The following is a 25982-nucleotide window of genomic DNA, read 5'->3' on the forward strand; positions in this document are numbered from 1 at the left end:
TTGTGATTAAAGTGACAATAAGCACTCTTTCGTGTTCTCGTAACTTATGAAGATAACCCATTTTCGAAGCATCGGTGGTTCCTCAACAATCCCAGAAGCCGGAGCCCAGACAAGGCGACTATTCCGGCATGTGCCCGCCCGTGGATGGAACTGAGGGTTACACACCTGTGCTCAGGCGGATGCTCTCTGTACAGGCAGAAACCCACCCATCCTGACACTGGGGGCAAATTCTTTTCCAGTTTGTCTTGTCTTTACTCAGTTATTCTGAGAAAAAGTGGGTTTTTGTCTCCACTTAAAATCTATTACTACTAGGATTACATGCATCACTTCTTATGCCTGTTAATGGCAGATCACAGAGAAAGGAGACCATGCTCTAAGTCTGGACTTCCACATAGACCCAGTCCATCCTCTCCCCTGAGACTCCGAGCAGATGATTGTCCAACTCCAGTTTTCCCAAGGGGACCACTAGGTTAGCTAAATGGAGAGACTATGGTCTGGACCCAGTCTGAGCATTTCTCTGAAAACTACTGCCCAGCCCAGGTGAAAAACTGGGGCAGCCTGATCAGGGTGCAGGTTATGCTAATGACTAACAGCTGTGTACACTCGTTGCCTCTGAAGCAGATAACTTCTGGTCCCTGGGTGGTGGTCTGAGAATTGACGAAACCAGAAGGCTTTACAAGTCAGGGAGAAGGAGGGTCTATCCTTTTGCCCATGTGCTCGGAGTCCCAGGAGAGTTACCAAAATGTTCCGATGCCATGTAAGAGTTAAGTTCTAAAACCACGCAGCCTGCCTGTTCATGCTGACATGATGGGGCTCATCACTATTTCCCCAAGTCACCAGCTCTCGGAGACGGAGGCTCCTTGGGGAATTTGGACGGGAGAGGGCAGCAGAACCCACCAAGAGCTGAGTGCTGGGTTGCTGGGTTGCATTATGGACTGAGTATAAAAATGTCTGGTGAGGTGGTTGCCAGATGTTGGACAGAGAACTTCATGAATCATTTTTTTCGCATCTGTATGGTTTGACGTTTCTCTTGAATGCATCCCTAAGAATCTGACTAGTGAGGCAAGGCTTACTTGGTCCAACATAAGCATTTGGAACAAAAACTGTAATCAACTTAAGGTAGGAGAGCACCTCCTCCCCCAGCCAAATGGCCTTTCAGCATGGTCTGCTACAGAGGAAAAGAGTCACGGAAAAGTAATTTCACCCAAATTCCAGCCCTGAGAATGAGTCACTGTGAAACATATGGCCTGCAAAGGCACCTGCCGCCGCATCGCTAATTGTTTCCTTACCCGCAGCTTTTCCTCCGTCTTGGTGGATTGCTTACAGTCGGGATGCCAAACGGTGGAACCTGGAAAGACAGTGCACACTCAGAGCCAGGGCAGTGGAGCAAAGCCAGGTCAGAACCTCTGAAAAAGTGGTTCATGTCAGAACCCCCTTCGCAGCACCGGGGAGGGTGGGAGCCCCGTGCCTGCGTGAGCCAGGGCCCTCCAAGCTCCAGGTGAGTTTTCCTCCTGTCCGAGCTTGCTCCCTGAAGGTGGCAATTCTCCACCGTGGAGACCGCTCACTGGGCGCCGGAGGGCTTTTATTCAAGAGACATTTAGTTCATGGCTGGGTATTTTTTTCTAACCATATCATTATCTGTTTAAAGTAACGTCTGCGTCTTACTACAAAGCTGCATTTACTTTCGGAACAATAAGCCGCCAGCCGTGTGTACAGAACATCACAACCACCAAGCGGTTTAGGTGAGGGAAACAAAGGCAGAACAGCCTATATTCAGAGGCAGCACGCGCTGAATTGTTTTGTTGATCCAACTATACATGGTCATCTACACAAATATGGAATAGCAGACAAACGAGTAGAAAGGTTGAAAGTTAAGTTACAAATCCAAAAGTTTCCTTTATCTTGCAATCTTTAAATTCACTTTAAAAAGCCTCCACCTTACACTAGGGAAGCTACCGCTTCGGTGCCGTTTTCTGGTTCTGGGTCCATGCCTTCACTTCCTCGGAGCACAAAGTATTTTCATGGATGGTCCCAGCACTGAGCAAACCATTCCTATCCCACAGAGAGCACTTACCTTGTAGAAACGCAAGCCTACCTACCAAATTTTGCACGCCCAGATCTATCATCTATCTATCTATCTATCTATCTATCTATCTATCTATCTATCTATCTATCTATCTGACATTTATAAAATTATGGCTAAGACCTATATGTAAGGATATGTTCAAATGTGAAGATGGGCAGGAGAACCAGGAGGAGCACTTAAAAAGATTTAAGCAAGTAAAGTGACTAAGTTGAAAGTAGTGAGTAAATGACATACTGTTAATTTAATGAGTCTCTAGGAAGACCAGACTTTCTACATTTGATTACCGTAACCCTTCTCTCTTTAAACAGCCATCTGTGTGTACTTGAAAAGACATCAAATTAAAGTAATTCCTGAATTATTTTAACTATTGAGCTAAAATGGTATTACACAGAGACAAGGAAACTACATTTCACATCAGAATATTACTTTAACCCCTAATTAACAGTCATTTCTACCTGGCCCAACCCAGGGCCTAAAAGGAAGAAGACAGTCCAACACACACAAACCAGACAGACTCATGGACCCTTCAGCGCTAACACTACTCTGGACCGGCTACAAAGCACAGGAAACCCTCTTCCAGCGGAGAGCTGAGGGCCACGGGGTCAGCGCTGGGCCCAGGAGCTACATGTGCTGTGAAGGTTCTACTGATCAGAGGCAGCGGCCAGAATGCTGGGTCTGCACAGCGTCACACTGTTCTCCAGGGGTCGGGCACACGGGTACTTGGTACAGAGAGCACATCAGATGCTGGGGAAGATGAAACTGCACATTCTCCAGGGATGTGTCGAGTGGGTGAGCAAAGAGTGCCGAGGCGCGGGAAGAGATTCGCAACAATCCATCTGAACAGACAGCTGGTTATTTGCAGCGTGAATGTGCTGTGTTTGCACACAGCTGGGGATCACTCTCGATCTTCAGCTTCCAGGCCTGCAGGCTCAGCTCCTAGCAGACTCAGGGTTTACGCCTACCTGTGTGTCTTTGTTTCTGAATGCTGTAATCGACACACTAGAATCTAAAGCCCAGAGACCAAGTGAAGACTAAAGCTGCGCCATTCAGGAAGTGCACAGTGATCCCTGCCTATTGCTACTGCAGATTCACTGCCTATCTTCAGGGAAATGTCACACCACACCCAGGTGACACCAGGGATTTGGGTTGTCACTTGCCTTTTTGGGGGCCCTTCAATACTCAGTGATTTTTTTTTATCATAATATTTCAGAGTGATCATCCTACAGTTAAAAGGATGTTGGGATGTTAATTCCTCATACAGTCAGCTTTTTTAAGGGGACTGTAGCCTAAGCTTCACTTGAATATTCCAGAGCAATTTCTATAGCTGTGTAAAAAAACCCCTAAGAGCAAAGCAAACCATTCATTAAAAATACAGTGTTATGTGCAAAGAGACATGATGAAATGACATGTAAAAGCAGATGAAACCCAGTCATTACCAAAATTGAACGAGCAGTAGCTCTTATGGTTCTTGCTAATTTTACTGATAAGCCCTTGTCTATTTAATGACTCTTTTACAGCTAAAAATAGCAAAATGCTCCCACAGATGGTCCTGTTTGATAGACGAGAATCTTCCCCTGCAGCCTCTCTGAGAAGCTGCAGAAGTTTGGAGGAGAGAAAAACTAGTGATCGTCGTACACTGGAAACATTTCTTAAAATCATTTTCAATAAAAAAAAAACCAGTGGCCTCCTGATAATCCCACCAAAAACGTCTCATTTCTCTTTCAGGGATTTAGGGCGTGTTCTCTCCTTCTCCTTCACTATGAGAGCTATGTCATCTTAACGTGATGAAATATAACTGTGATGCAATTCAGCAAATATGAGATTTTCTTCTCCCTGGAAGCCAGGGCAACAGCAGCCTGGGAGGCCTCAAAACAATCCTTCTGGCAGGAGAGCGAAAGGGGAAAAGACAAAGTAGTTAGTTGTCTAGCGAGTAGCATTTCTACAAATGCTCTCTCTCTTTGATCTCTGCTTCCTTAGCAGGTTCCTGGAGAGGGCTGGGGGGAGGTGTGATCTTCACTCTTGCTTATATCCATAGCTCAAACACCTTGTCCTATTCATTTATTCCAGCAGCAACACGTTTGGTAACGGCCTCAGGGCCCACTGCCAGCATGTCAATTGCTTGGCTGATTAATACTAACCGATGAGGTAACGTTTGGCCACACTCATTTTGGACCTGGGTAGCCTTGCAGCTAATGAAATGCCTCCTTTTCTAAAAACAACCCAACAAACCAACAGCACGGAGTTTCCTCCCCTTGCAGGGCTCCTGAGCCCACCTTACCTTGAAGATACATTTCCTCTCCTTCTGTGAACATCTGGTTGCATCTGCTGCATCGTGCACAGCTGGGGTGGTAATGCTTGTCACCTGCCTGGAAGAGAAGAGGGAAGGGACATTTAGTCTACTCCTGGTCACTAAATTCAGCCTCTTTTTTGGACTCTGGGATTTGGAGGAAAAGCAAGGGTGGTGAGAAAGGAAAAATAACTGTGCCTGTGACCAAACTTCCTTCACCAACAGCCTTAGAAGCTGAAGCCAACCCCATCGGAACTGGGAGTGGCCCGAGACCATCCCTGTGCCTGACGTGATGGGGCCGACTTGCCTCTGGGGGGTGTTTGGCTTCCGGTTCTCTATTGGCTTGGGCTCTCCTGGCTGGTTTCGAGACACCACTCGTGCCTGAGATGAGTCCACTCCATCTCCCCCCCTAAAACCCACCTCAAAAACATGAACATCCACATTAATGCTCAAGGCTAATGTTGGTTTGTACTCAGGCAATAAAAGGAAAGGATTCCATTAGCAGGTTCTTGCTTTCTTAGCCAAATAGTCGGAAAACAATAAAATCTACCCAGCTTATATCAAGGTGAGAAAAACCATAGTAAAAGTCATTATTGACTGCTTCTCTCTCAGAAGGAGCCCGAATGCTCTCCTGTGCTGCTTACAATCTTTTGCCAAAATCTTGTATTAATTGTTTTCTGAAGAAGGCATTTTACTGAGATGGCTCTGCATTACCCCTGGGCATTCCATAGTCTTAAATATGACAGTTGCCATCACAGCAGGTGCTGACTTCCCCGAGGCAAAATGTCACTGGACACAGTGACAATTCTCTACACAGGTGCCGAGTCACATTAGAGTCATGCTCCAAATACATGCCTGGAAAATGAAATCTTTTTGTGGACAACAAAAACCGTGCCACCTACCAATGATCAAATGTACTCTGCAATTAAGTCACTTTATCAATAAACTAGAACGACATTTCCTTTGCTTTAACCAGGGGAAAGGCGGTGCCGAGAGCCTAGAATGAGAGGCGGCTGCACCCTGGTCCCGGAATCTCAACAGGAAGTTGGAGGCCAGAGCGACTCCTTTCTCACATGCTCCTCGAGAGAGTTCGAAAGCCACTTAGCAACCAGAGTGTGACATGGTGCTCAGCTGCTCAAGAGAACCAAGTGCAAAAGAAAAAGGAAGTCATTTAAAACTAGCAGCCAGGAAAAAAAATCTTTTCCATGGGATTTGCCAGAAAATTCCAGAAATGGTGCTAAGGTTCTTGTCCACACAGCATGTTTAATTAAGTTTTTTCCTGGGGGGGAGGGGAAGGTAGAAAATGTCAACACAAAGGAGCTCCTGTCCTCAGGTCGGCCAGGGTCCAACGTGTGTGCAGGAGGAGAGGGGGTATCACTCAGTCAGAGCCCAGGGAGGCCCAGCCGGGATGTCAGTGCTTCGGGTCCCGGGAGGGACCATCTCTGGATTCTCCAGGGAAATGTAAGGGAAAGAATTAAGGCCCCTTAAGAGGAATCTGATGTCGTGGAAAAGCACACTCCCCAGTAAGTCAGGAATAGAAAGGAATTTTTTCAAGCTGACAAAGGGTTTCTATGTTTGGTGGCAGAACATTAGAAGCTTGCTTATTAACAATGGGAACAAGACAAAAATGTACACTGTAACCAGTGTTTCCTACACTGTTTTAGTCCAAGCCAATGTGATAACTCAAGAAAAAGAAATAAGTGTAAAGGTCACTCACAAGTAGAGTTCAGTCAAGTAGCTAGATAAAAAAATTAACACATAAAAACCGACAGTTTTCCTATCCACTAGCAATACAAATTCAGTCAATGTAATGGGGACACAGGGCCTCATTTGTAACAGCAACAAACCTTTCAATGCAAGGTTTACATAAAGAAAACCACAGAATTTGACTGATGAGCATAAAAGACTTAAGTAGAGACACAGTATTTCTGGATGGGAGAACTGAATGTTGTCCAGATGCCAATTTAGCTAAGATGAACCTACCAATGCAGTGCATTCTAAGTCAAAGTACTCGTAGGAGTCTCCTCCAGAGAACTCAACAAGCCGATTCTATAAGTTCACATGTGAGAAAAAATGCTCATGGATACAAAGGCATTTTTTGCAAAAGAGAGCAGCAATGAAAGGGGATTTTTACTTTTTCCCACGTAAAACGTTATTCCAAGGCCGAAATAACGAAAATACTGTAATTCTGCTGCAGGACTAGACAACCGCCAGCAGGGGCAGAAGAGAGGAACCGGCTGCACCGTCACGCACGTAACAGGAGAAGTACAATAAAGGTGGGGTTTCGAACGAGCTGAAAAAGTGCATCATTCCATTAATGGTGAGAACAATAGATTTTCCTCTTACAGAGAGAAGTAACAGATGGGAGAAAATATCTGCCATGCCCTTCAGAACAAAGATTATTATTGAATATATAAAGAGCATCTACAAGGAAAACTAAGCAGCAATACGAGCAAAAGACAATTTCCAGAGGAAGTATAGATGACCCCAAAAGGCATCAGGGAAATACAGTTTAGAAAAATATATTTCTCTTTGTCACATTAGCAAAGACTGAAAAAAATCATGAGTGTGAGGACATGGGCATTCTCACACACTGCTGGTGAGTAAAATTCTTTCTGGAAGGCAACTTTGGAAATACTTACAAAAGTGTAGTCTGAACATACTCCCTGACATGCAAACTCCACTTCTAAAAGCTACCCCACAGAAATGCTCACACATGTTCCTGAAAGTGTATATATCAAATATATTCAGCACTGTATTACATACAATAGTAAATGATAAAGAAACAGAAAACAACCTAAATAAGGAAGTGCTTAGATAAAACACTGACTTTATGTAGCCATTAAAAGAATGAAATAAATGTTATACCCTTGCATGGACAGAGTTCAAACTGATATGCCTAAGAGAAAAAGTCAGACAAGGAATGTCTATGGCACAGTCACATAAAGAGTAGTCAAGTCTGACTCCATTCGGTCTGGTGTCCGCAGCACGTGGTCTTGTGATGCTGGGAGTCTCTCGGACCATCAGCTTCCACGTCCATATAAGGGGTAGAATTGCACTTACCTCATGGAGCTGAGGAGTGAATAGCATATTGCCTAGCACCCTCTCCACAGGCCTATGACTCAGGTACTATTATTATCACTTGTGTCAGAGAGAACACACATGTGTATGTATGTCAATTGTATACTTGTGCCTTGCATGGAGGGGCAACAGGAGAACCCACACCTGTCAGCTTGGTGCAAATCCCAACAATGTCCTCTGGGTGCATCTGTAACGTTTTGATCCTTTACAACAAGGATGTAGTTTTGTGTTACTGCGTAGTAAGAAAATAAAGACCAGGAGGAAGAAAAGTCCACATCTCTTGGAGTGATGACATTGTGTTTGAGTTTTAACGCCTGCTCTAGAATTACGATCCTCAACAAATAACCTCTTGGGACCTGGATTGCAAAGTAGAGATGATGATGTTGATAATAACAGTTGGCCAAAAAGTTTGTGTGATTTTTTTCCCCGTAACATAAAAGACCTATTTTTCATTCTCACCAATAGCTTTATGGATTTGAATATTTTGAGTATGTTGGTTATCTTCCACGTGGTATAACATGGACTGTTCTCAACCAAAGTCTCGACTTGATCGCTATCAACTCCAGCTGGTCTGCCTGACCGTGGAGCATCATCCAGTGAGAAAGCTCCAGTACAAAACTTCACAAACCACTTTTGACATGTTCAAGCAGTCATAGCACCTTTTCCATACACTGCACAAATCTCTTCTTTTTTCGTGTTTCAGTCGCGTTCTTACCTTTCTTGAAACAATAAAGCATAACATGCCAAAAATGTCACTTATTTTTTTCCACCTTCAATATTAAAATGGGTACATAAAAATTTACCAATTTTAATAAGTATTTTTAAATGAACACTGATATAACAGCTGTCACAATACAACCTAACAAAAATTGTTTCAAATGAAGTTAAAGACAAATGAGTGCTACTGGAACCATGTTATAGGGCGGAAAAAAACCCAAAAGAACTCTTTGGCCAACCCAGTGAACATTTTACCATGATTATTCTGTGTCAGTCACTGTTCTACATACTTTATAAATATTTAGCCACTTGTTTCATAATAACCTAATGAAGTAGGAACTACTGTTCTCTACTTTACAGATGAGGAAACTAAGGCTTGGGGAGATTTAGCCCCTTGTCTATAACCAGGATGGGTGGGCCCAGGATGCAAACCCAGGCAGTCTGGCCCTGAAAGGCATGTTTTTAGCTAGTACCACAACTAATAACCACACAGAACTCAACCACTATGCCTGCCTCCCAGTGATGTCGTCAGGGTAAATGATCAAACAGCATTTTGAAAACGGTGTGACATATCGCAAATAATAATAGGAATAGGAATAACAGCACAACTGCCCTCTGCACAGAGGTGGCACAGGGGCCGTTCACATGAAGGCTTGTTTGTGTGGTTTAGGATGCTGACGACGGTCCCTCTGGATGTCACCCTTTCCCAGTGACAGGCACAGAGAGTAACTGTGTTGTAGGAACTGTCAGACAAGATGGATGGAAGACACATCAAGGCCCCATGTGACAGGGCTTTGCTCGATAAATCGGTAGCAAAGACACTGCTAAGAAACAACACCAAGGGCATCAGTCTTGACCTGTGCACCTGCTTCATCCCATGACGCTGAACGTGTCAAGATGTCCAGTGAGCCACAATCACGGCACAGTTTCACGACCAGTCCAATGCCTCTGTTTCTGTAACAGTGCGGGTCTGCGGGGCCACATGGTCAGGTCCTCAAAAATAAAGGAGCCCTCCCCTTGCATGTGTGAGCCAGCCTCCCCCACGCCGCTCCCCTGGTTTCATTTCTGTTTACACAGGCTCCCACGACTGTTCACAGACAAGCCTTGCGCGTGGGGCCAGAAAATGCATCAGAGCTGAACACAGACATGGGGTCATATGCAAAGTGGGTAAAAATTATTTAAATGGAAGTCATTCTTAGAAGAAGGAAAAGTGTTTCAGATTATGAGCAAAAGAAAAGACGAAATGGTGCCATGTGAGAACAGAAATGAGCACGCAACCCGTGGTGGAGAGACTCCCAGCATCACAAGACCACGTGCTGCGGACACCACACGACTGTGGTTCTGAGCTTTTAAAGCACAGAGTGGGTTTTGCTGGGACAGGTGGTCTCATAAGCACTGGTTACTGGGTACCTGGCCCCAGACCCACCCTTGAAATTCCAGCTGTTTGAGCCAGATGTGCTGCTGGGGCCTGCCAGAGCTCTGCATCACTGTTCTCTGTCTATCTTCATACCCTGCTATTTTAAAAAAATTACAACTTCATTTTCACATATTGAAAAAGCACATGCCAAAGTTACATTCTGGCTGGCAAGGAACTCCATGGACAATAAACAATTGGCTTATTTAGCTGAGTTTTGTAAAACACCTGCCTACACATTCAAAGTGCTAAACATTGCTTGCTTTTAATGTGCTAAGTCAGTCATGTGTGGTCATTATTACTGTTTGGTTAATCTGTAAACTGAATTATGAACTTCAGCATACAGGCCGGAATACTGGCTCAGTAAATACTGCCTACTGCAAGGCAGGATTTTGCATTAGGCACCAAATTTTTGATGAAACCCATGGTCTAGAGTCCTGAACTCCTCGTGAATAGGTGGGGAGGAGGGGGCTGGCAGGGTACCACTGGAAAGGGCTATAATATTTACAATCAGATGGTTTGGTATAATGACTTAATTTGTTACCCATGAAACCTCAGTTACATCACTACTTACTCTCTCCAGCCCTGGGCCCTTTATCAGTAAAAAAGTGAAGGGTGGGACCAAACAATTTCAAGTCCCGTTCAGCTGTAAAATTCTATGATTCTGTATCAAATTCCACACCTCAACAGACAAGCAATTTGGGCAGAGAAAGGACATTCTTGGTGGCAGTAAATGGAGTTTAATCAATGACTCCATAGCGTCTGATACCCAGGATTCTGGTGCCTTGGCTAAACCCCATGCCTCCTGTACTGGGCCACTCAGAGGACAGAAGGAGAACTGGAGTTACAGACCCCGTCCTCAAACAGAAAACATGCCTGCCTGCTCGTCTGCTCAGCTCCTCGACAGAAAAACATCTTCTACACTAATTGAGCAGATGGATGGACATGCCCAAATAGTTGTTCCTGATACAGACTCTTGAGAACAATCAAGGGTGTAGTGCAGAAATACAACTGAATGAAATCATTTCCATAGGGGGAGTTTAACTATCAAGGTCTGGGTTTGTAGCATTTTTCTTTTCTTTTTTTAAAGATCTAACTTGATTCAGTCACAGTGCTTAGAATATTCAAAGGAATAAATAAATTGCTTTCTTGTCCCTGAGATTCGCAAACACAGCTCTAGTTGATTGTGATTTCACACTAAGGATATGCAAACTATTGGAGCTTAGCATGTTGGCCTAGATCAGGAGTTTTCAAGCTTGACTATGCATAAGCAACACCCAAGAGCCTTTAAAAACAAGGGGTTCACTGACCCTAAGGTGGGGCCCAGAAGTTAGCTTCTTCTTTTATTTTATAAGCACTGAGATGAGTCTATATAGATCATCATGAACTGGGGAAGCACCAGTCTGGGTGGTACCCAAACCCCAAAGATGACTGTAGGTGAGGAAACCAAAGGGAGGGACAAGGATGCCCTGCTTATGTGGCAGGTGCATGGGTGGGAAGGGAGAGGCAGAATCACGCAAGTTCCCTCTTTCCCTCCTGCAGAAAGGCAGTGTGGGCTGACTCAGCCTACTTTGCATTAGCTGTTTTTCCCCCTGAAGTGGGAGAGGTTTCCAAACGCCTGGACGGGCTTGCTCTCCAGGCCAAACCCTCACCTGTTCCAGGAGGCGTTTCTCCTGATGCAGCATCCTGAACAGGCAGGATAATGAGGGTGTGCCTCGGCCCTCAGTGTGTATTCTGGACAAAGGTGAGTAAGTCAGTCTGCTCAGACAGCTTTCACAAAGCCCAGGGGCCTCTACGCAAGTCTGTGCAAAGCCAGCCTGCACAGACGCGAGCATCCTGCAGGCCTCTCGGCCTCAACACCTGCAGCCTTGCTCCAACTGCGTGGGCCAGGTCAGAGGCGGGAGGCAGCTCATCTGCCCTGGTGATGAGGCACAGAATGGCATCGAGAAAAACACTCCACTGCCTTCCATTGCTCTGGTTCCCTTTAACCCACTGCTCAGAATAGAAAAGGCAGAGCACCAGTTCCCTTCTTTTAACGGGTGGTAAAGAATGAAAACAGCAGCAACACCCCAGAATAAACGCATAAAGGTTTCTTGCAGGTGGCTACGACATTGCCATCTCCTTCCAAGGAATTAAGTGCAAAAACTTGAAAGCAGTCTTTGCAATTTTACAGTGCTATCTAAGTATCATCTGTAAATGTGCGCATTCCTGAAAGACCTAGTTGGTCTCCTTAAATTGACCTATAGACTCAATGCAATCTCTATCAAAATACCATATGATCTCACCTATAAGTGGAAGCTAATCAACAGAAAAACAAGCAAGCAAAATACAACCAGAGACATCGAAATTAAGAACACACTGACAGTAACCAGAGGGAAGGTGGGAGGGGATAATGGGGTGAAAAGGGGGAACAGTTTTCAGGAACACGTATAAAGGACACACAGACAAAAAGAAAGCAGGGTAGGATCAAGGGTGGGAAGCTGGGATGGCAGGGGTTGGGGAGTGGGGGGGAGAAATGGAGACAACTATACTTGAACAATAAAAAAAATGTGAAAAAAAATCCCAGCCAGATTGTTTATACGAATTGACAAGCTGACCCTAAAATTTATATAGCAATGCAAATGGACCTAGGAGAGTAAAAATGTTTAAAAAATAATGGGATAAAGTTGGTGGACTTAAGCTACCTGATTTCAAAACTTGCTATAAAGCTACACACGATCAAGACAGCGTGATTTTGGCACTGAGAGGGACACACAGGTTAATGGAACAGATGAGAGTTCCAGAATGAACCTATACACTTATGGCCAATCAATTTTCAATGAACTGCCAAGACAATCTGATGGGCAAGGAACAGTCTCTCCAGAAAGGATGATGGAACCACTGGATGTCCAATTAAATCCCATCTCACACTATACACAAACATTAACTTAAAGTGGATTGCCGACTTAAACATAAATGCTCAAACCATAAAACATCTAGACAAAAACCTAGCAGAAAGTCTTTGTGACCTTGCTGTGGACAAAGATTTCTCTGGTATGACACAAAAGCACAGCCCATAAGAGAAAAACTGATCAAGGTCAGACACTTATTCCCTTTGAAAGACATGCCACAGACTGCAAATCATATTTCTAAAAAGGACTAGTTTCCAGAATGTATAAAAAACTATCACGACTCAACAATATGAGACCAAGCAACTCAAAAATGGGCAAAGGATTTAAACAACTCTTCACCCAAGAAGACATACAAATGCCAAATAAGCACATGAAAATATTTTAAAACACCATTAGTCATTAGGGGAATAAAGTTAAAACCACAGTGAAATAGCACTATATGCTGACTGTGATGATGATAATTAAAAAAGACTGACCATACCAAGGGTCGAGGATGTGGAGAAAGTGGAGCCTGCTGGTGAGAATGTAAAAACTATACAGCTACTCTGGCAACCTCTTTGGCAGTTTCTCAAACAACTGAACATAAATTTACCAGAGGATCCCACACTTCCACTCCTAGGTACCGAACTAAAAGAAATAACACGTATCCACACAAAGACGTTTATGCAGAAGCTCAGAGCAGAGTCGCCCCTCAGCCTCAAACTGGACACGGTCCGAATGACTCTCGGCTGGCGAACCGATGAAGCTGGCGAACTCGGCTGGAGCACTCCCAGCAACAGGACGCCGCTGAGCTACGAGGGAGAACGAACCAACTGCCGGTCCAAGCCACAACACAGACGAACGCCAGCAGTGTTATGGTAAGTCAAAGAAGGAAGACACGAAGACTACATATTTTTATTCCATTATATAAAGTTTCTAGAAAGGGCAAAACTCAGGAGACATAAAGTAGGATCAGTGGCAACTGGAAGGGAGGCTGGGAACAGGATTTGGGGAGGACTGACCAGGCAGTCGGATGGGGTGACTGAAAATTCCAAAACTGCCTTGTGTCGACGGCTGCACAACGTGTCTGTGTGATGAAAAGCACCAGACTGTACATGCACAGCGAGTGAGTTTTATGGTCTGTAAAATGCTCCTCAAGAAAGGGGCAGCACAATGAAAAGGAAGGAAGGCTGCAAGACAGGGAGGAAGGAAGGGAAGAGGGAGGGAAGGAGAGGGAGGAAGGGAGGGAAGGAGGGACGGAGAAAGGAAGGGAGACCTGACCAGGAGACAAGAGGAACACTGCTACTCTTCACCCACAATGACACACTGGGGCGCTCACGCACTTACTCCTTTTTGGGGTCCAGATTCCTTTGGGAAGCTGTTGAAACACATGAATTCTTTTTCCAGAGCAAAATATATCTGCATATATAGAAAGCTAGATATAGACATGTAATATTGCACTGTTAGTAATTACCTGAAGATTTGGAAGTTTCTAAAGGGATTTTAAAAATAGTTTGGTAACCTGTTGTACCAACCTTACGTTCTCATGATGAGTGAATTTTATGGTATGTAAAATACTCCTCAGTGAAGAGACATTACAATCTAAAAAAAAAAAATCACTTTGCCTTCAGAGGAATTGCTGTTCTCTTTATACAGGAGAAACCAGGCTGCAGAGGGATTCAGTGACCTGCCCAGGGCCCCACGAGATGAAATGAGGACCTGGAGGACCACACTAACCTAGCGTAGCCACTGCATCCACACACAATGTTTCTTCTCTGACCTTCTGCAACAGGGGATGTCCTTCTTCTTTATGGTGATCACACCAGGGCGCAGAGGCCGAATGCCTGGCTGCACCAAGACCAAGGTCACACACCTGAGTGTCAGACCGGGAGAGGTCCCAGATCCTCAGACACAAATGCAACTCCACACATTGCTTCTCTTGTTTCAGAGACTTTAGGCAGCTAGGAAAATACTTCCTCCTGACGTAACATGATGACTAAGATGATACAGAAGAGACACTTCCTTAACAGGTACCTTGGATATTATGCCAATTTTTAAGGCAGAGCCAATGACTACACGAAAGGTAAAACATACATCTGACAGGGATCAAGGTGGATCCCTGCACTGGAAATGCGACTCTTCTTCCGGGAGCTCCAGTGCGGCTGCTTGTCTTCTCTCACTTGTTACTCTGGCTGGACTGTCTGTCTATGCCCCTCCCCCACCCCTGCAACACAGGTGGGAAGAGATGGGCTTTGGAACCAAGAGAACCTGGGGTTTGCATAAATTGCTCAACATACAATATAAATTCTCAAAGACATCTTATTGTTGGCATTATATACATCCTCAGAGTTAATAAAACATAGTAGTAAAAGAAAAGAATCATTTGTACGATATAGGTATAGATACCAGGTACTCAACAAGGCTTAAGTGATTTTGAATATTGTCTTGAAAAAATATAATTAAAATTCATTATACGTATTCATTTCCTAAATGATAGGTTACAGCTTAAATTTTTAAAAACGGCAAACAAACAAATATATGTTATTTAAAAAAAAAGAAAGAAAAGTACCATGTGGGATAGTTATGACAATTAATCACCAGTAAATTGGTAGCAAAGTATCGATGTCAATCAACACAGGAGAGCTCGCTCCCTCTTTCACAGGAGGGTCAACATCCCTTTAAAGACATGCGCCGCCCTTTCTCTCCATAACTCCAGGCATTCGCTCACTTTCCACAGAGCAAGTTCTTAGAAATGTCTGGTGAATTAACAGGCCAACAGAAACCCTTATCCCCAAACCTCTGAATCGATCAGCAACCATTCCAAGTAAAGGATGAATGCCCGCTCTATTTTCAGTACTTACTTGCTCCCAGACAGTCTGCTGAGCACTGCACCGACCACAACCCACCTGCCTCAACACAACACTGGGAGGTAGGCACTCCGCCCCGTTTAACAGGAAAGGAGATGACAAAATCGCCCCAGGTTACTGAGCAGTGGGGGTGGAGCTGTGATCGTAACTCTGGTCCCTCCAACTGCAGATTGTGCTCCGCCCACCCCCCAGTCCTGCCCGACCCTGAGCAGCCCAGCTCCGCAGGGAGGCCCGGCTGAGGCCTACCCTGCACAGCCAGTCTCCTATGGCTTCACGGTGTCCTCCTTCAGCTTCTTTTTTTCTCTAAGAATGGAAGGAAACGTCTAGTGCACAAAGTAAGGGCCTTCATATTTTACAATTTGCTAGCGTTAAAGAAAGACTAGCTACTTTTTTAAGTCCTTAACAAAAACGTTACTTTCACTACTTCTCCTGTTCTCAACTATTAAAATGGTATGATTTTAACAACCTCAATAAATAACACCTCACCCTTTAAAGACAACTGTCCCAAATGCTGTTTCTCGACATGGGTGCTCTCATTCATGGTACTGGACAGTGGGACCCTCGATGTCTGTAAAGCGGCCTTGTCGCTGTCATTTTCAGGAACCCAGTGCACTCCCGTGAAGCCAGGAACTGATTAAATAGCCCGGATAACATCATCCTGTCCTTCCCTGCCATTATTAAGAAATACAGTGTCCTTTGTATTACGGGCTTCAGCTGACTTTGGTATTCCCTGATCACATATTTTGTTTGTGGTTCTTGGAGCTTGTTCAACGGTTTGGCTTTTTTCTTTTCTTTTCATCAGAAGATGCCATGCAGGCCCCGACTGGGAGGCCCAGTTGGTTTGAGCGTCAGCACAATAGGCCAGGGTTGTGGGTTTGGTCCCTGGTCAGGGCACACACAAGAATCAGCCAGTGAATACATAAATGAGTGGAACAGGAAATCGGCGTTTCTTTCTCTCCTCCTTCAAAATTAATAAATAAAAAAATAAAAAGTGCCATGCATTTTACATAGTATTTCAGACTGCTTCCCCTTACAAGGTAGGTACGAAGTTTACAATACAATGTTTGTCCTTCTTTGGAGTAGGAAGAAGGCATGCCTTTATTTTTCCTTTTAACTAAACTTCATTGAAGCACAATATACACTGAGAAAAATGTGCACATCCTAAGTGTACTCTAACGTGAATTTTCATAAATGCACCATATCCTAGAGCCAGCACCCAAATCAGGAAGCGGAACATTGTCTGCACCCGCCATTCCCTCTTAGACTCTATGCTTCTAATCACTATGCTGACTGCCAACTCCACATGCCACTTCTACCTGTTTTTGAAGTTTACAAAACCAGACGCAAAAATATCTGGCTTCCATTACTTGACGCTAAGAATTACCCATGATGCCATGAGTAGTTGTTCTTCGTTATTTTATAATCTCGTAGTATTCCTTTGTGTAAATACTACACTTTATTTATCCATTCAAATCTTGAACATTCTGTAACTTTAAAATGCTGGCTGTTCCGAGCAGCACCGCAGTGAAAACTCAGCCCCTGCCTCTCGGTGAATCGCATACACAGTTCAATGGCAGCTATGCACAGAAGTGGATGGTACTCGGCAAGGTCATCCGGTGTGTTCAGCTTCACAGTTACTGCCAAACAGTTGGCCAAAGTGGATTTTGCCTTTTATTATGATTTTAATCTGAGAGGGATTTGAAGGATTTAAATAAGAAGAATCAAATTAAGAGTGCTTTGCCAAATGGATTCCCCAAAGTGTTTTCCTAACCTCTGTGAAGTGAATGACCTTTTTTTTTTTTTTTTTAAATAAAATGGTCTCTAAGTAAAAGCTCTGTAGTTTAATCCCATCGAGTATCCATTATTCCAGGACCTCCCGAGGGCCACCGAGCAATTTTCAATCCTCCTTTCATCCTTGTCCCTCCGTCCTTCCATTGGTAGCGTCCTTTGAACTGGATGGGGAGACGTGGGCGGGATGCAAATCCCCCTCATGTTTAATTCCTACATGGACTCAGCATCAGCAGGCTGTAGCTGGCACCACCTGCATTGCTTTGCAGAATTCTCTGCCATGAAGCCTCAAAAATGGCAGCTTCTAGTCAGGTCCAAGGCCCACTGGAAACAGTGAAAAAGAACTGGGTTTGGAAGAGTGAGAACTTCAGTGGGTACTAAAAGATCTACCTAATTTTTCCCCCTCATGATTGAGCTTCAACATTTCTTATCTGTTGTTTTTTATTAATAACACCCTTCGCATTTGTTCCCCAGTGGAATGTTTAGAAAGCGCACCCACATTTAATCTGCCCAATGCTTTGTGGGGTACCCTCTCATTCCTGTGCCTATTTATGGGCTAAGAAAAGTCTTTGAAGTTACAGGGCTGGTGTTCAAATCTAGGGTTTTTCATTAAGTCCCTGCTTCCCTCCTCCCACATCCTGCTACGCGTCAAGGGTTAGAAAGGCTGGAACTGACGTTGGAAGCTTGGACAGCTTGAAAATAAGTGTCCTTTCCATGCCTCCACCTTCTATAACTTCTCCCCAGCTGCCCTGAGCAGAAGTAACTACTCAGGTGAGACGCAAAGGTGCCCTGTAAGGCCATCCTTGCACAGCTCACTGGAGGCGACAATAATATAAAATTGTTGGTAAGAAAAGAATCCCAGGTCCCGAGGTCTCCATAGGAGGGGTCACTGGGCCCATTTCAGACGTGATATCAGGTCGCCCCAGTTTCTGGGTGTGCCATGTCAGGAATGACAAAAAAAGTGATGTTTGGGAAATCTACTCGGTTGAACCTTGTACTGAATTTCCAGAACGATCAGCTATACTGGAACCCAGCTGTTTATTCCCCCCAGTCCTGTGTACGTTCTAAAAAGACTCCTATGTTCCCTAAAAGTATTGGCGCTGCCTAGCTAGCAAGATTGCTGTTTAGGTAAATGAAACGTTGATTATGTACGAATTCACTTTGAGTAATCTGATGAAAGGAGGGGTGAACTAGGTTGTAAGACACTAGATGACTCTGGGCCGGGCGGTTTTCTTCCCAAATGCTTCTACTCTGAAAGGAATTTTAAAGAGGTCCATTCAGGAAGTTGGACATGAAAGGAAGAGACCTCGGAATCCAAGGAGCAGGAACAGGGAGAACGTCAAGTCCCCCGTCGCGTTGCATGCGGTAAGAACTATTCGCATAGTTCCAGGGAGAGCCATGAGAAACTTCACCACACTGCTGGCTTCATAGCACAGGCTTCCAAACTCAGACACCACCCTTCAGCCCAGTCAAAGGCTTTCTATTCTTTCCTTTCTTAACACCAGCAGAGAAATATTTGCCTTCAGGTTCAACACTCTTGAAACCTAATCCCAATTGGGTAATTTCTGTATCTTGTGGAAGAGCAAGCGCATAAGGTTTCTTGTTATTCATGATCTCATTCCTGGTCTCCTTTCCAACGCAAGAGCGCGCTGGAGGCAGGAATGGACCACCACCAGCAGTCGGGCGGGTCTCTCCCCCATCTGCTGCTTCAGGGGAATCGCTGGTCCACGGTCATGTCCTGGGGGCCAAGCAGCAGTCAAGTGCGTGGGGCGAGGGAGGAATACGTCAGGATCAGATCATGGGACAGGTCCCCTTTCTTTACCATCTTAGTTAGCAATGACTTTTAGCTTGTAGGGAATGTGCAAAAGGCAGGGGTTTTTTTTCACTAAAAATATTGAAACTTATTATACAGTTTACAGCAAATATGTCATCCCAGTTCAGAGAAATTCCGGTTTGTCAACTGCTTTTCTTCACCAAGCTGCTGTCTCCAACTTAGAATCCAGTTCTGGGACTCCTATTCTTCTCCAAACATTATACACATTTCCCCGACCCGCTCCACTCTTTTCTTTCCTCAGTGTTTCCATTCTAACGTGACTCTCAGAGGACTGCGGGGGTGTTGGGTGGACGAGGGGCCTTGGACAAAGCCACGCCTTCCTTTGTAGTCCTGGACGATCCCTTCCTTCCGAGTTATTTCCACCAAAACCGTTGCTCAGACTTATCGACTCTTTTACAGACGGTCCAGCTCCGGGCTGCCCATAAGGCACACTATCAGACAACAAATATTATTTCTTCCCCAGAGCTGGAGGAGCCTTCGGGGCAGGAGCCAATACCGGAGCAGTCAGAAAAACACAGCTTGCCTTTAAAAACATCCTTGTCTGATCTCCTCTCCCACTGTGGCTGGACTTCAGCCCCTTTAACAGCTACGCCCTCCAGCCCAGAGTCTCCAGAGCCCAGACTCTGGTTTCACTGGGAACAGCGGGGAAGGGATGCTCTTAGCCATCACCGAGAATTCATCCTTACTGTCAGTAGGAAGGAAAAGCAGAGTGAAAAGCAAATTCTAAGAAGGAGGGGAGATGGGTTAAAGAATTCGGGACCCCCAGGTTTGGCAACACCCCAAGTCAGAGCCCACTGGAGGCAAGGCCTGGGCCTTGGATGGCAACCAGAGCCTTCCTGTGGCCGGCACACGGGGTCACATTCCAGACTCCACACGCTGGGCGGCCGCTCGCCCTGCCCTGAATCCCCTGGATTCCTCTGAGGGGCAGGCCTGGGGCCTGCAGCCAAGATGAGAGGGAGCGCTGTGCAGGCGGCACCATGGCAGCGGCACCTGCTGCACCTCTGTGACAAGGGGCCCTGTCAGAAGGCAACCTGTGACCCCGCCATGGCTGGACCCTGAGACCCCTAGGACTGAGCCACATAAAGAGACCAGTGGTTTTTGTGAAATCTAGGCTTGTTTGGGGGAGTGCTACAGCTCTGTCGCCTTCGAGGTGTAGAGCCAGAGCCAAGGTCAAGCCTGCATTGTGCCTCAGGACAGCAGACTGGCCTGAAGCTGGAGGTCGAAGCATCCGAGTCCTCCTTAGCAAAGTCCACTGAACTTAGCGGAAGCCAGCCGGCTCCTCTGGCGACAGGCAGGCGGGAAAAGCCCGGCTACCCAGGCAGGTGGTCACTCTGCACAGAGATGCTGGTCGTGATACCTCTTCAGTTGGTCATCTCTCCCCACTGCTCAGCACCCTGGCCTTGGGCTCTTTAGCCAGCTGAGGACGTTTAATCACCAGGTCCGTTTTTATTAAACACCACAGGCATCACAGCCTTTTCTGGATAAGAGATCTATAACATCATTCCATTGCCTCCTGACAAAAGCTGAATTTCCTGACCCTGGCATTGCTGGTCTCAACCCACCTACCCAGCTCAAAAAATTCTCGGGGTCCCTAGTGAAGGTGGCATAGGTTGGGGGAAAGGCTTGGGGATCAGCCCCTTTAACAAACTCCCCAGGGGACTCCTGGGTGCAGCCCAGACCTTGAACTCCTGGACCCGATGAGCTTCTCCAGGTGCCCAGGCTTCAACATCCCCTTCAGCTGGCACTCACGTCTGGCCCCGAACACACGCTTTTGTCTAAAGTAGACACACCATCTGTCTAATGCAATAAACCATATTATAACTGCTGGCTCTTCACAGGTCTTCTCGCTAGACTTCAACTTCTTGAAGGCACAAACACTGTCTTACTCCTTGTATTCCAGGGTCCAACCAGTATTGGGCACATCTTCCATATTTCTGTAAAAACCAGTTTCTTTTATATAATGAAATACCAATGCCCCAAGGTTGGTCCAAACGCTGCCTTCTCTGGGGAACTTTTCTCACCAGTGTCACCTGAATATGGTCCCTCCCCGCTCTGCACCCTTGTGACCTGTACTTATTCCACTCACAGAGTCCTTGAGCTTGGAGGTACTTATGTTTCATGATTTCCACTAGCTACTAAGTTCCATGAAGGCAGGGACTGTGTCCTTCATAATCACATATTATAGCTACACTTATGCAGTCAGCCAGCATGAAATGTTAACTTCTTGTTTAAAGAATGCATGATACAAACTAGCAGACCCGAAATACGCACGTGCCGAGAGAAGCTGGAGTGAGGCAGAGAAATGGAGGAATGAGTTTCCGAGAGCAAGCGCCATCAGCAAAGCCACGCTGGGATTTTATTTTATTCTAAGCTATGTTTTCCTTTTGGAAATTCTTTTTCTATCCCCCTCACCTGTTTCTAGAACAGTCCTACTTCTTGAATTTTGCTCCCAGTGCATTTTCTGTCAAAAAGTAATCCTAATTCTTTCAGTGTACAACGAAGGAGTCATCCGCCAACAAGACCCCCAAGTCTCGGCAGAAATACCCAACGTCGGTATCCTCCAATATTCCCTTCCAGCTGCTCGGAGCATCCTAACGTTGAAAGGCCTCCCTTTCCTGCTGAACCAAGCAGGTCTCCCTCTGCTACTCTCTCAAAGCTGAACACAGTGGTGCCACTTTCTCATCAACCACGTGTCTCAGGTGGACAGATGCTCTCCCAGCACCTTCCTGGAGCAGAAAGGCTGGTGCAGGCAACCCCCACCCAACGCAAGTCAATTGCCTTCTGTCTAATTAGGACAGTAAAGCTGCTCCCGCTACCCGTGCTGCAGGCCTGCCCTGATGAGCACAAGATGCCCCCGGGGGACTTGGGTCAGAAGTAATGAATCTATTAAAGGCAGGAGACTGAGCAAAAGACTGTTTTCCCCTGTGCACAAAGGCGGCCAGCATCCTCCAGGGCTGGGCGGCTCAGCTGGTTAGAGCATCCCCTGGATACACCATGGTCATGGGTTCCATCCCTAGTCAGGGCACACACGAGTACAACTAATGAATGCATAAATAAGCGGAACAACAAACCGATGTTTCTCTCTCTCTATCCTTGCCTCTCTCTCTCTTTGTCTCTCTCAAATCAATTTAGAGGCCAGAATTAGCGATCTAGAAAAAGAAAACATGTTTCAAATGAAGGCAACACTGAATACCTTGTATTTACTAATGTCATGCTATGAGCTCTTGCAGCCAGAGGTCTTTCTGCCTGAGCCCAAAGGCCCTTAGGCAAGAGCACCTTTGATCCCAAAACTTGGGGAGCAAATAGTAAGTGCTCCCCAAGGGTCCACCGACTGAAGGACTGCTTCTGGGTCAAGAGGAGGGAACAGAGTTTAATTACGAGTCAAGGGGCTAGAGAAGATTTCGTGGAAAATGGGCCTGTAAGCTGGGGTTAGAAAGGTAAGCAAAATCTTCCTTTCATGACTTTGTGAACAAAAACTCTATACCGTTTCCTGTTGCTTGCACTGTAGTAGAAAGGAAAACCCTCCCTCTTCCTTGCAAACAAAAGCAAACCCAGAAAACCAGACACTTCTCTATCTCCAGTGACTTGTCCTATAACTTCATGTACGATGATCAGCTGAGAGTTCATTTCTCACCTCTGGTACACTTACCTGATAAATAAGATGAGTTTAGAGAACAAAGTGTAAAGAGGGGATAGAGAGAGAAAGACTGTCGGTTCTTCATTGCAGAAGAGCAGCAATCTTAGGAGAAAAATGTGTTTCCAAAGTCCCTGCCACACAACATAATGCTCAGAACAGGAAGGAATTAGCTTTGCCCCACTCACAGCCAGCGTTCTGCCACCTTTTAAATCAAGCAAAATAGCAACCACGCACAAAAGACCCACTGGCGGGCAACGTCTGACGGGAATGATTTCACACTCAATTTACCCCGAGCTGGTTTACACTACACATCACAGCTGTGGTGCAGCTCGCCCTCCTGACCTTCAAGGACCAACAAGAAAAGTCCGACATGGCCTGCGGCATGAGTGCGCCTAGAGTCCACACGCATTTAAAGTCCCTCACTGCCCTGGCTGCTGTGGCTCAACGGATTGAGTGCTGGCCTGCAAACGAAAATGCTACCCCTTCCATTCCCAGTCACAGCACATGTCTGGGTTGCAGGGGCCAGATGCCCGGTCGGGAGTGTACGAGAGGCAACCAACTAGTGTTCCACACATCGATGTTTCTTTCCCTCTCTTTCTCCTCCCTGGCCCCTCTCTCTAAAAATAAATAAAATATGGGAAGAAAAGTTTCTCACTAATTGCAGTGGCTGGTGAGAGCAAAGGCTGTCCCAACTAATTAGGAACAGCAGAACCTTCAAACGGACTCTCGGTACTTCCCGTCTAGTCCGGAAGTCATAGATAGAAGCAATCGCTTTCCCCATGAAAGGCGATGATCTCAATGCCACCAAGAAATATATCCTTTACCAAAGAGAAAGCAAGGATTAGTGTCTGGCAAGTTTGGGTCAGGTTTCAAATTTCCAAGACAGAGACCCTTCAAAATATCACAAGCCTTAAAAGTTTCCGAATGATGCCGTCCCCGAAATGACTGTACCCAAGGCATTGCCATCTGGCTTTCAGGCTATTTGGGAGTCTCTCCTTAAATTATCTGCAGATTAGTTTTCCCAGGTGGCTTTTTCTAGGCTGCTCATGGAAGACTCCGAGAATAAAAAGTGATTTTTTTCTATATTAGCGGCAGGCAAACAGCATTAATAAGCGGAATGAGCATTCTGAATTATGAGCTGTTTTGGTGATTCATGCAGCCATTCCCCTGAATTATTTTTTACAGCTGAAATGGAAGCGCAGCTTTGCTAGCCGTGAGTGCAGGACACACAGAAAAGCGTCTCAAAGGACAGGAAGCAGGCTTCCCCGAGGCCACCAGGCAGAGTGTCAAACTGTTTCTGTACTAGCGTGAGCCTGTTTAAAAGTTGGAAAGCTTTAGTCTGAAAACCAAAATGAGAGGCGAAAAGCACCTGCCGTTGCCACCTACCACCACGGCATCCTCCAGAAGTAAAGATTCCACTGCCATTGCCCCGTGCCTTCTGCCCGAATGCAGAGGCACTGACCTCTCGGAGGAATGAGAAACCTGATACCAGGTCTGAGGCCATCTCCCAGACCCGAAAGGGGTCAGTCCAGGTTCACGCACAGGAGATGGAAAACATGAATAACGAGACAAGGGTCATGTCAAAGCAGCACGTGGCTGTGGCCAGACCAAGCCCTCAAGTGCCCCAGTGAGCACGTCACGGCTTCCCTGCTTTCTGGGGCAGCGTCATCCTCCCCCAGACCCAAATACTGGGGCTGCCATTCTCTCTATGGCCTGCCTCCAGCCACGGCGAATGGTCCAGGCTGGACAGGTGGCCACACCGCAGTGGGCTCTTCCCAGGGACTTCCGCGGCTGCGCCCTTTTCACGCAGGGAGATGTACACACACTGAAGAGCTGACAGAGCTGAGGGCATGCTAATGGCATCTGAACCCCTGGCTTCAGTCACCTCTGTCCCCTGCAGCAGTTTGGGGATGTTAGTCCCCTTCTGCTTCAGCTGGTGTTACAGGTTGAATTGGTTCCGATAGAAGATGTGGTTGAAGTTTTACCCCCAGTACTTCAGAATGGGATCTCACTTGGCAACAGCGTTGTTGATATAACCGGTTAAGAGGAGGACATGCTGGAGAAGGTTGGGCCCTTAGTCCAGTATGACTAGTGTCCTCCTAAGAAGAAGAAAGACAAGAAGAACATGCCAAGCAACAAGGAGGCAGAGAATGGGGTTATGTGGCCACAGGAATGCCTGGGGCCACCAGAAACTGAATGAGGCTGGAAGGATCCCGCCCCCCCCACCCCCGCCCTGCTCTGGGGGCCTCAGACACAGCCTGGCCCGGCCAACGCCTCCATTTCAGCCCTCCAGCCTCCGGAACACCGAGGGAACAGATTTCCGCTGTTTTAAAGCCACCAATTTTGTGGTGCTTTGTTATGGCGGCCCTGCTAGTACAGCTGGTTGGAGGACATTGCAGTCATTTGTCACTAAAGGCACTGTCTCGAAGCCTCAAGCAGGCTGGCATTCCCCACTTTAAAACATTGAAACCATTTTGCCTCCAAGTACCTTGTACAACACAAATAACAGCAGTTTCCTCAAACTATTAAAAATCGATCAAATACTCAACTGTCATCCTTTGTGTTTGCAGGAACACACTTTCTCCTAAGACATTATTCAAATAGATGGCACTGGTCATCCGAGCCCCACTCTGCATCCAGTCAAACTTCAGAACTCAGCAGTTGGCGCCGGTTAATGTTGGGGACAGCCACATCCAGTGGGCACCGACTGAGCTGGGAACTCCTGAGGGTGCCAATCGAAGTACCAGGCACTGTTGGTGCCAAAGTGCTTTTCTCAGTAGCATCTAATGTTGAGGAACTTGGTGAGAAAGTGCCTAGAAGCGCTGCACTTCTGGCCGGTGCTTTCTGCTTCTGATCTTGGACTTGCAAATGGTGGGAGGCAGACGCCATTCCTGGGGCTCCCAGGGTGAAGCCCTGCCCCTTTCCGCACAGAAAGGAGAAGCCCGAGGAAGGAGGGCACCGAGTTGTAGACAGGGGACATGAAGTGAGTTGAACTGTGGCCCCAGAGGATATGTCCATCTGGAACCTCAGTCTGTACCTCTTGGTCTGTATACATGTGACTCACGTAAGGATGTTGAGATAAAGTCACGTTGGATTAGGGTGGGCCCTAAATCCAATGAGAAGTCCTCCTGAGAGAGGGGGGAATCGATGCAGAGACGCAGAGAGGAAGGCCATGTGGAGATGGGGCGGACTGGGCTGACGTGTCCGCGGGCCGAGAAACCCCCAGCGTGGCCAGCAGCTATCTGAAGCTAGAAGAGAGCGTGGGATGGGTTCTCCGCCAGAGCTTCTGGAAGGAACCAACCCTGCTACACACTGGTTTCTGTTGTCTGGACCCCAGAACTGTGAGAGTACAAATGTTTGTTGCTTTACGCCACCTAATCCGTGGTATTTTGTTACAGAGA

At 46.2% G+C, this 25982-nt stretch overlaps 1 protein-coding gene across 15 annotated transcripts in view; it reads right to left on the reverse strand.

The window, feature by feature from the left end:
- Positions 1-25982, reverse strand: part of ABLIM1 (actin binding LIM protein 1) — a 262998-nt gene that overhangs the window by 42839 nt on the left and 194177 nt on the right. For all 15 annotated transcript variants that reach the window (XM_053668634.1, XM_053668628.1, XM_053668627.1 and 12 more), the window contains exons 7-8: positions 4365-4452; positions 1290-1348 (exon numbers count right to left, since the gene is read on the reverse strand). In XM_053668634.1, coding sequence (XP_053524609.1) covers positions 1290-1348; positions 4365-4452 — 147 coding nt within the window. The remainder of the gene's footprint in view (positions 1-1289; positions 1349-4364; positions 4453-25982) is intronic.

The sequence above is a fragment of the Artibeus jamaicensis genome, unplaced genomic scaffold (genome assembly GCF_021234435.1).
Source record: "Artibeus jamaicensis isolate MK-2021 breed Jamaican fruit bat unplaced genomic scaffold, CSHL_Jam_final contig_490, whole genome shotgun sequence".
Taxonomy (NCBI): domain Eukaryota; kingdom Metazoa; phylum Chordata; class Mammalia; order Chiroptera; family Phyllostomidae; genus Artibeus; species Artibeus jamaicensis.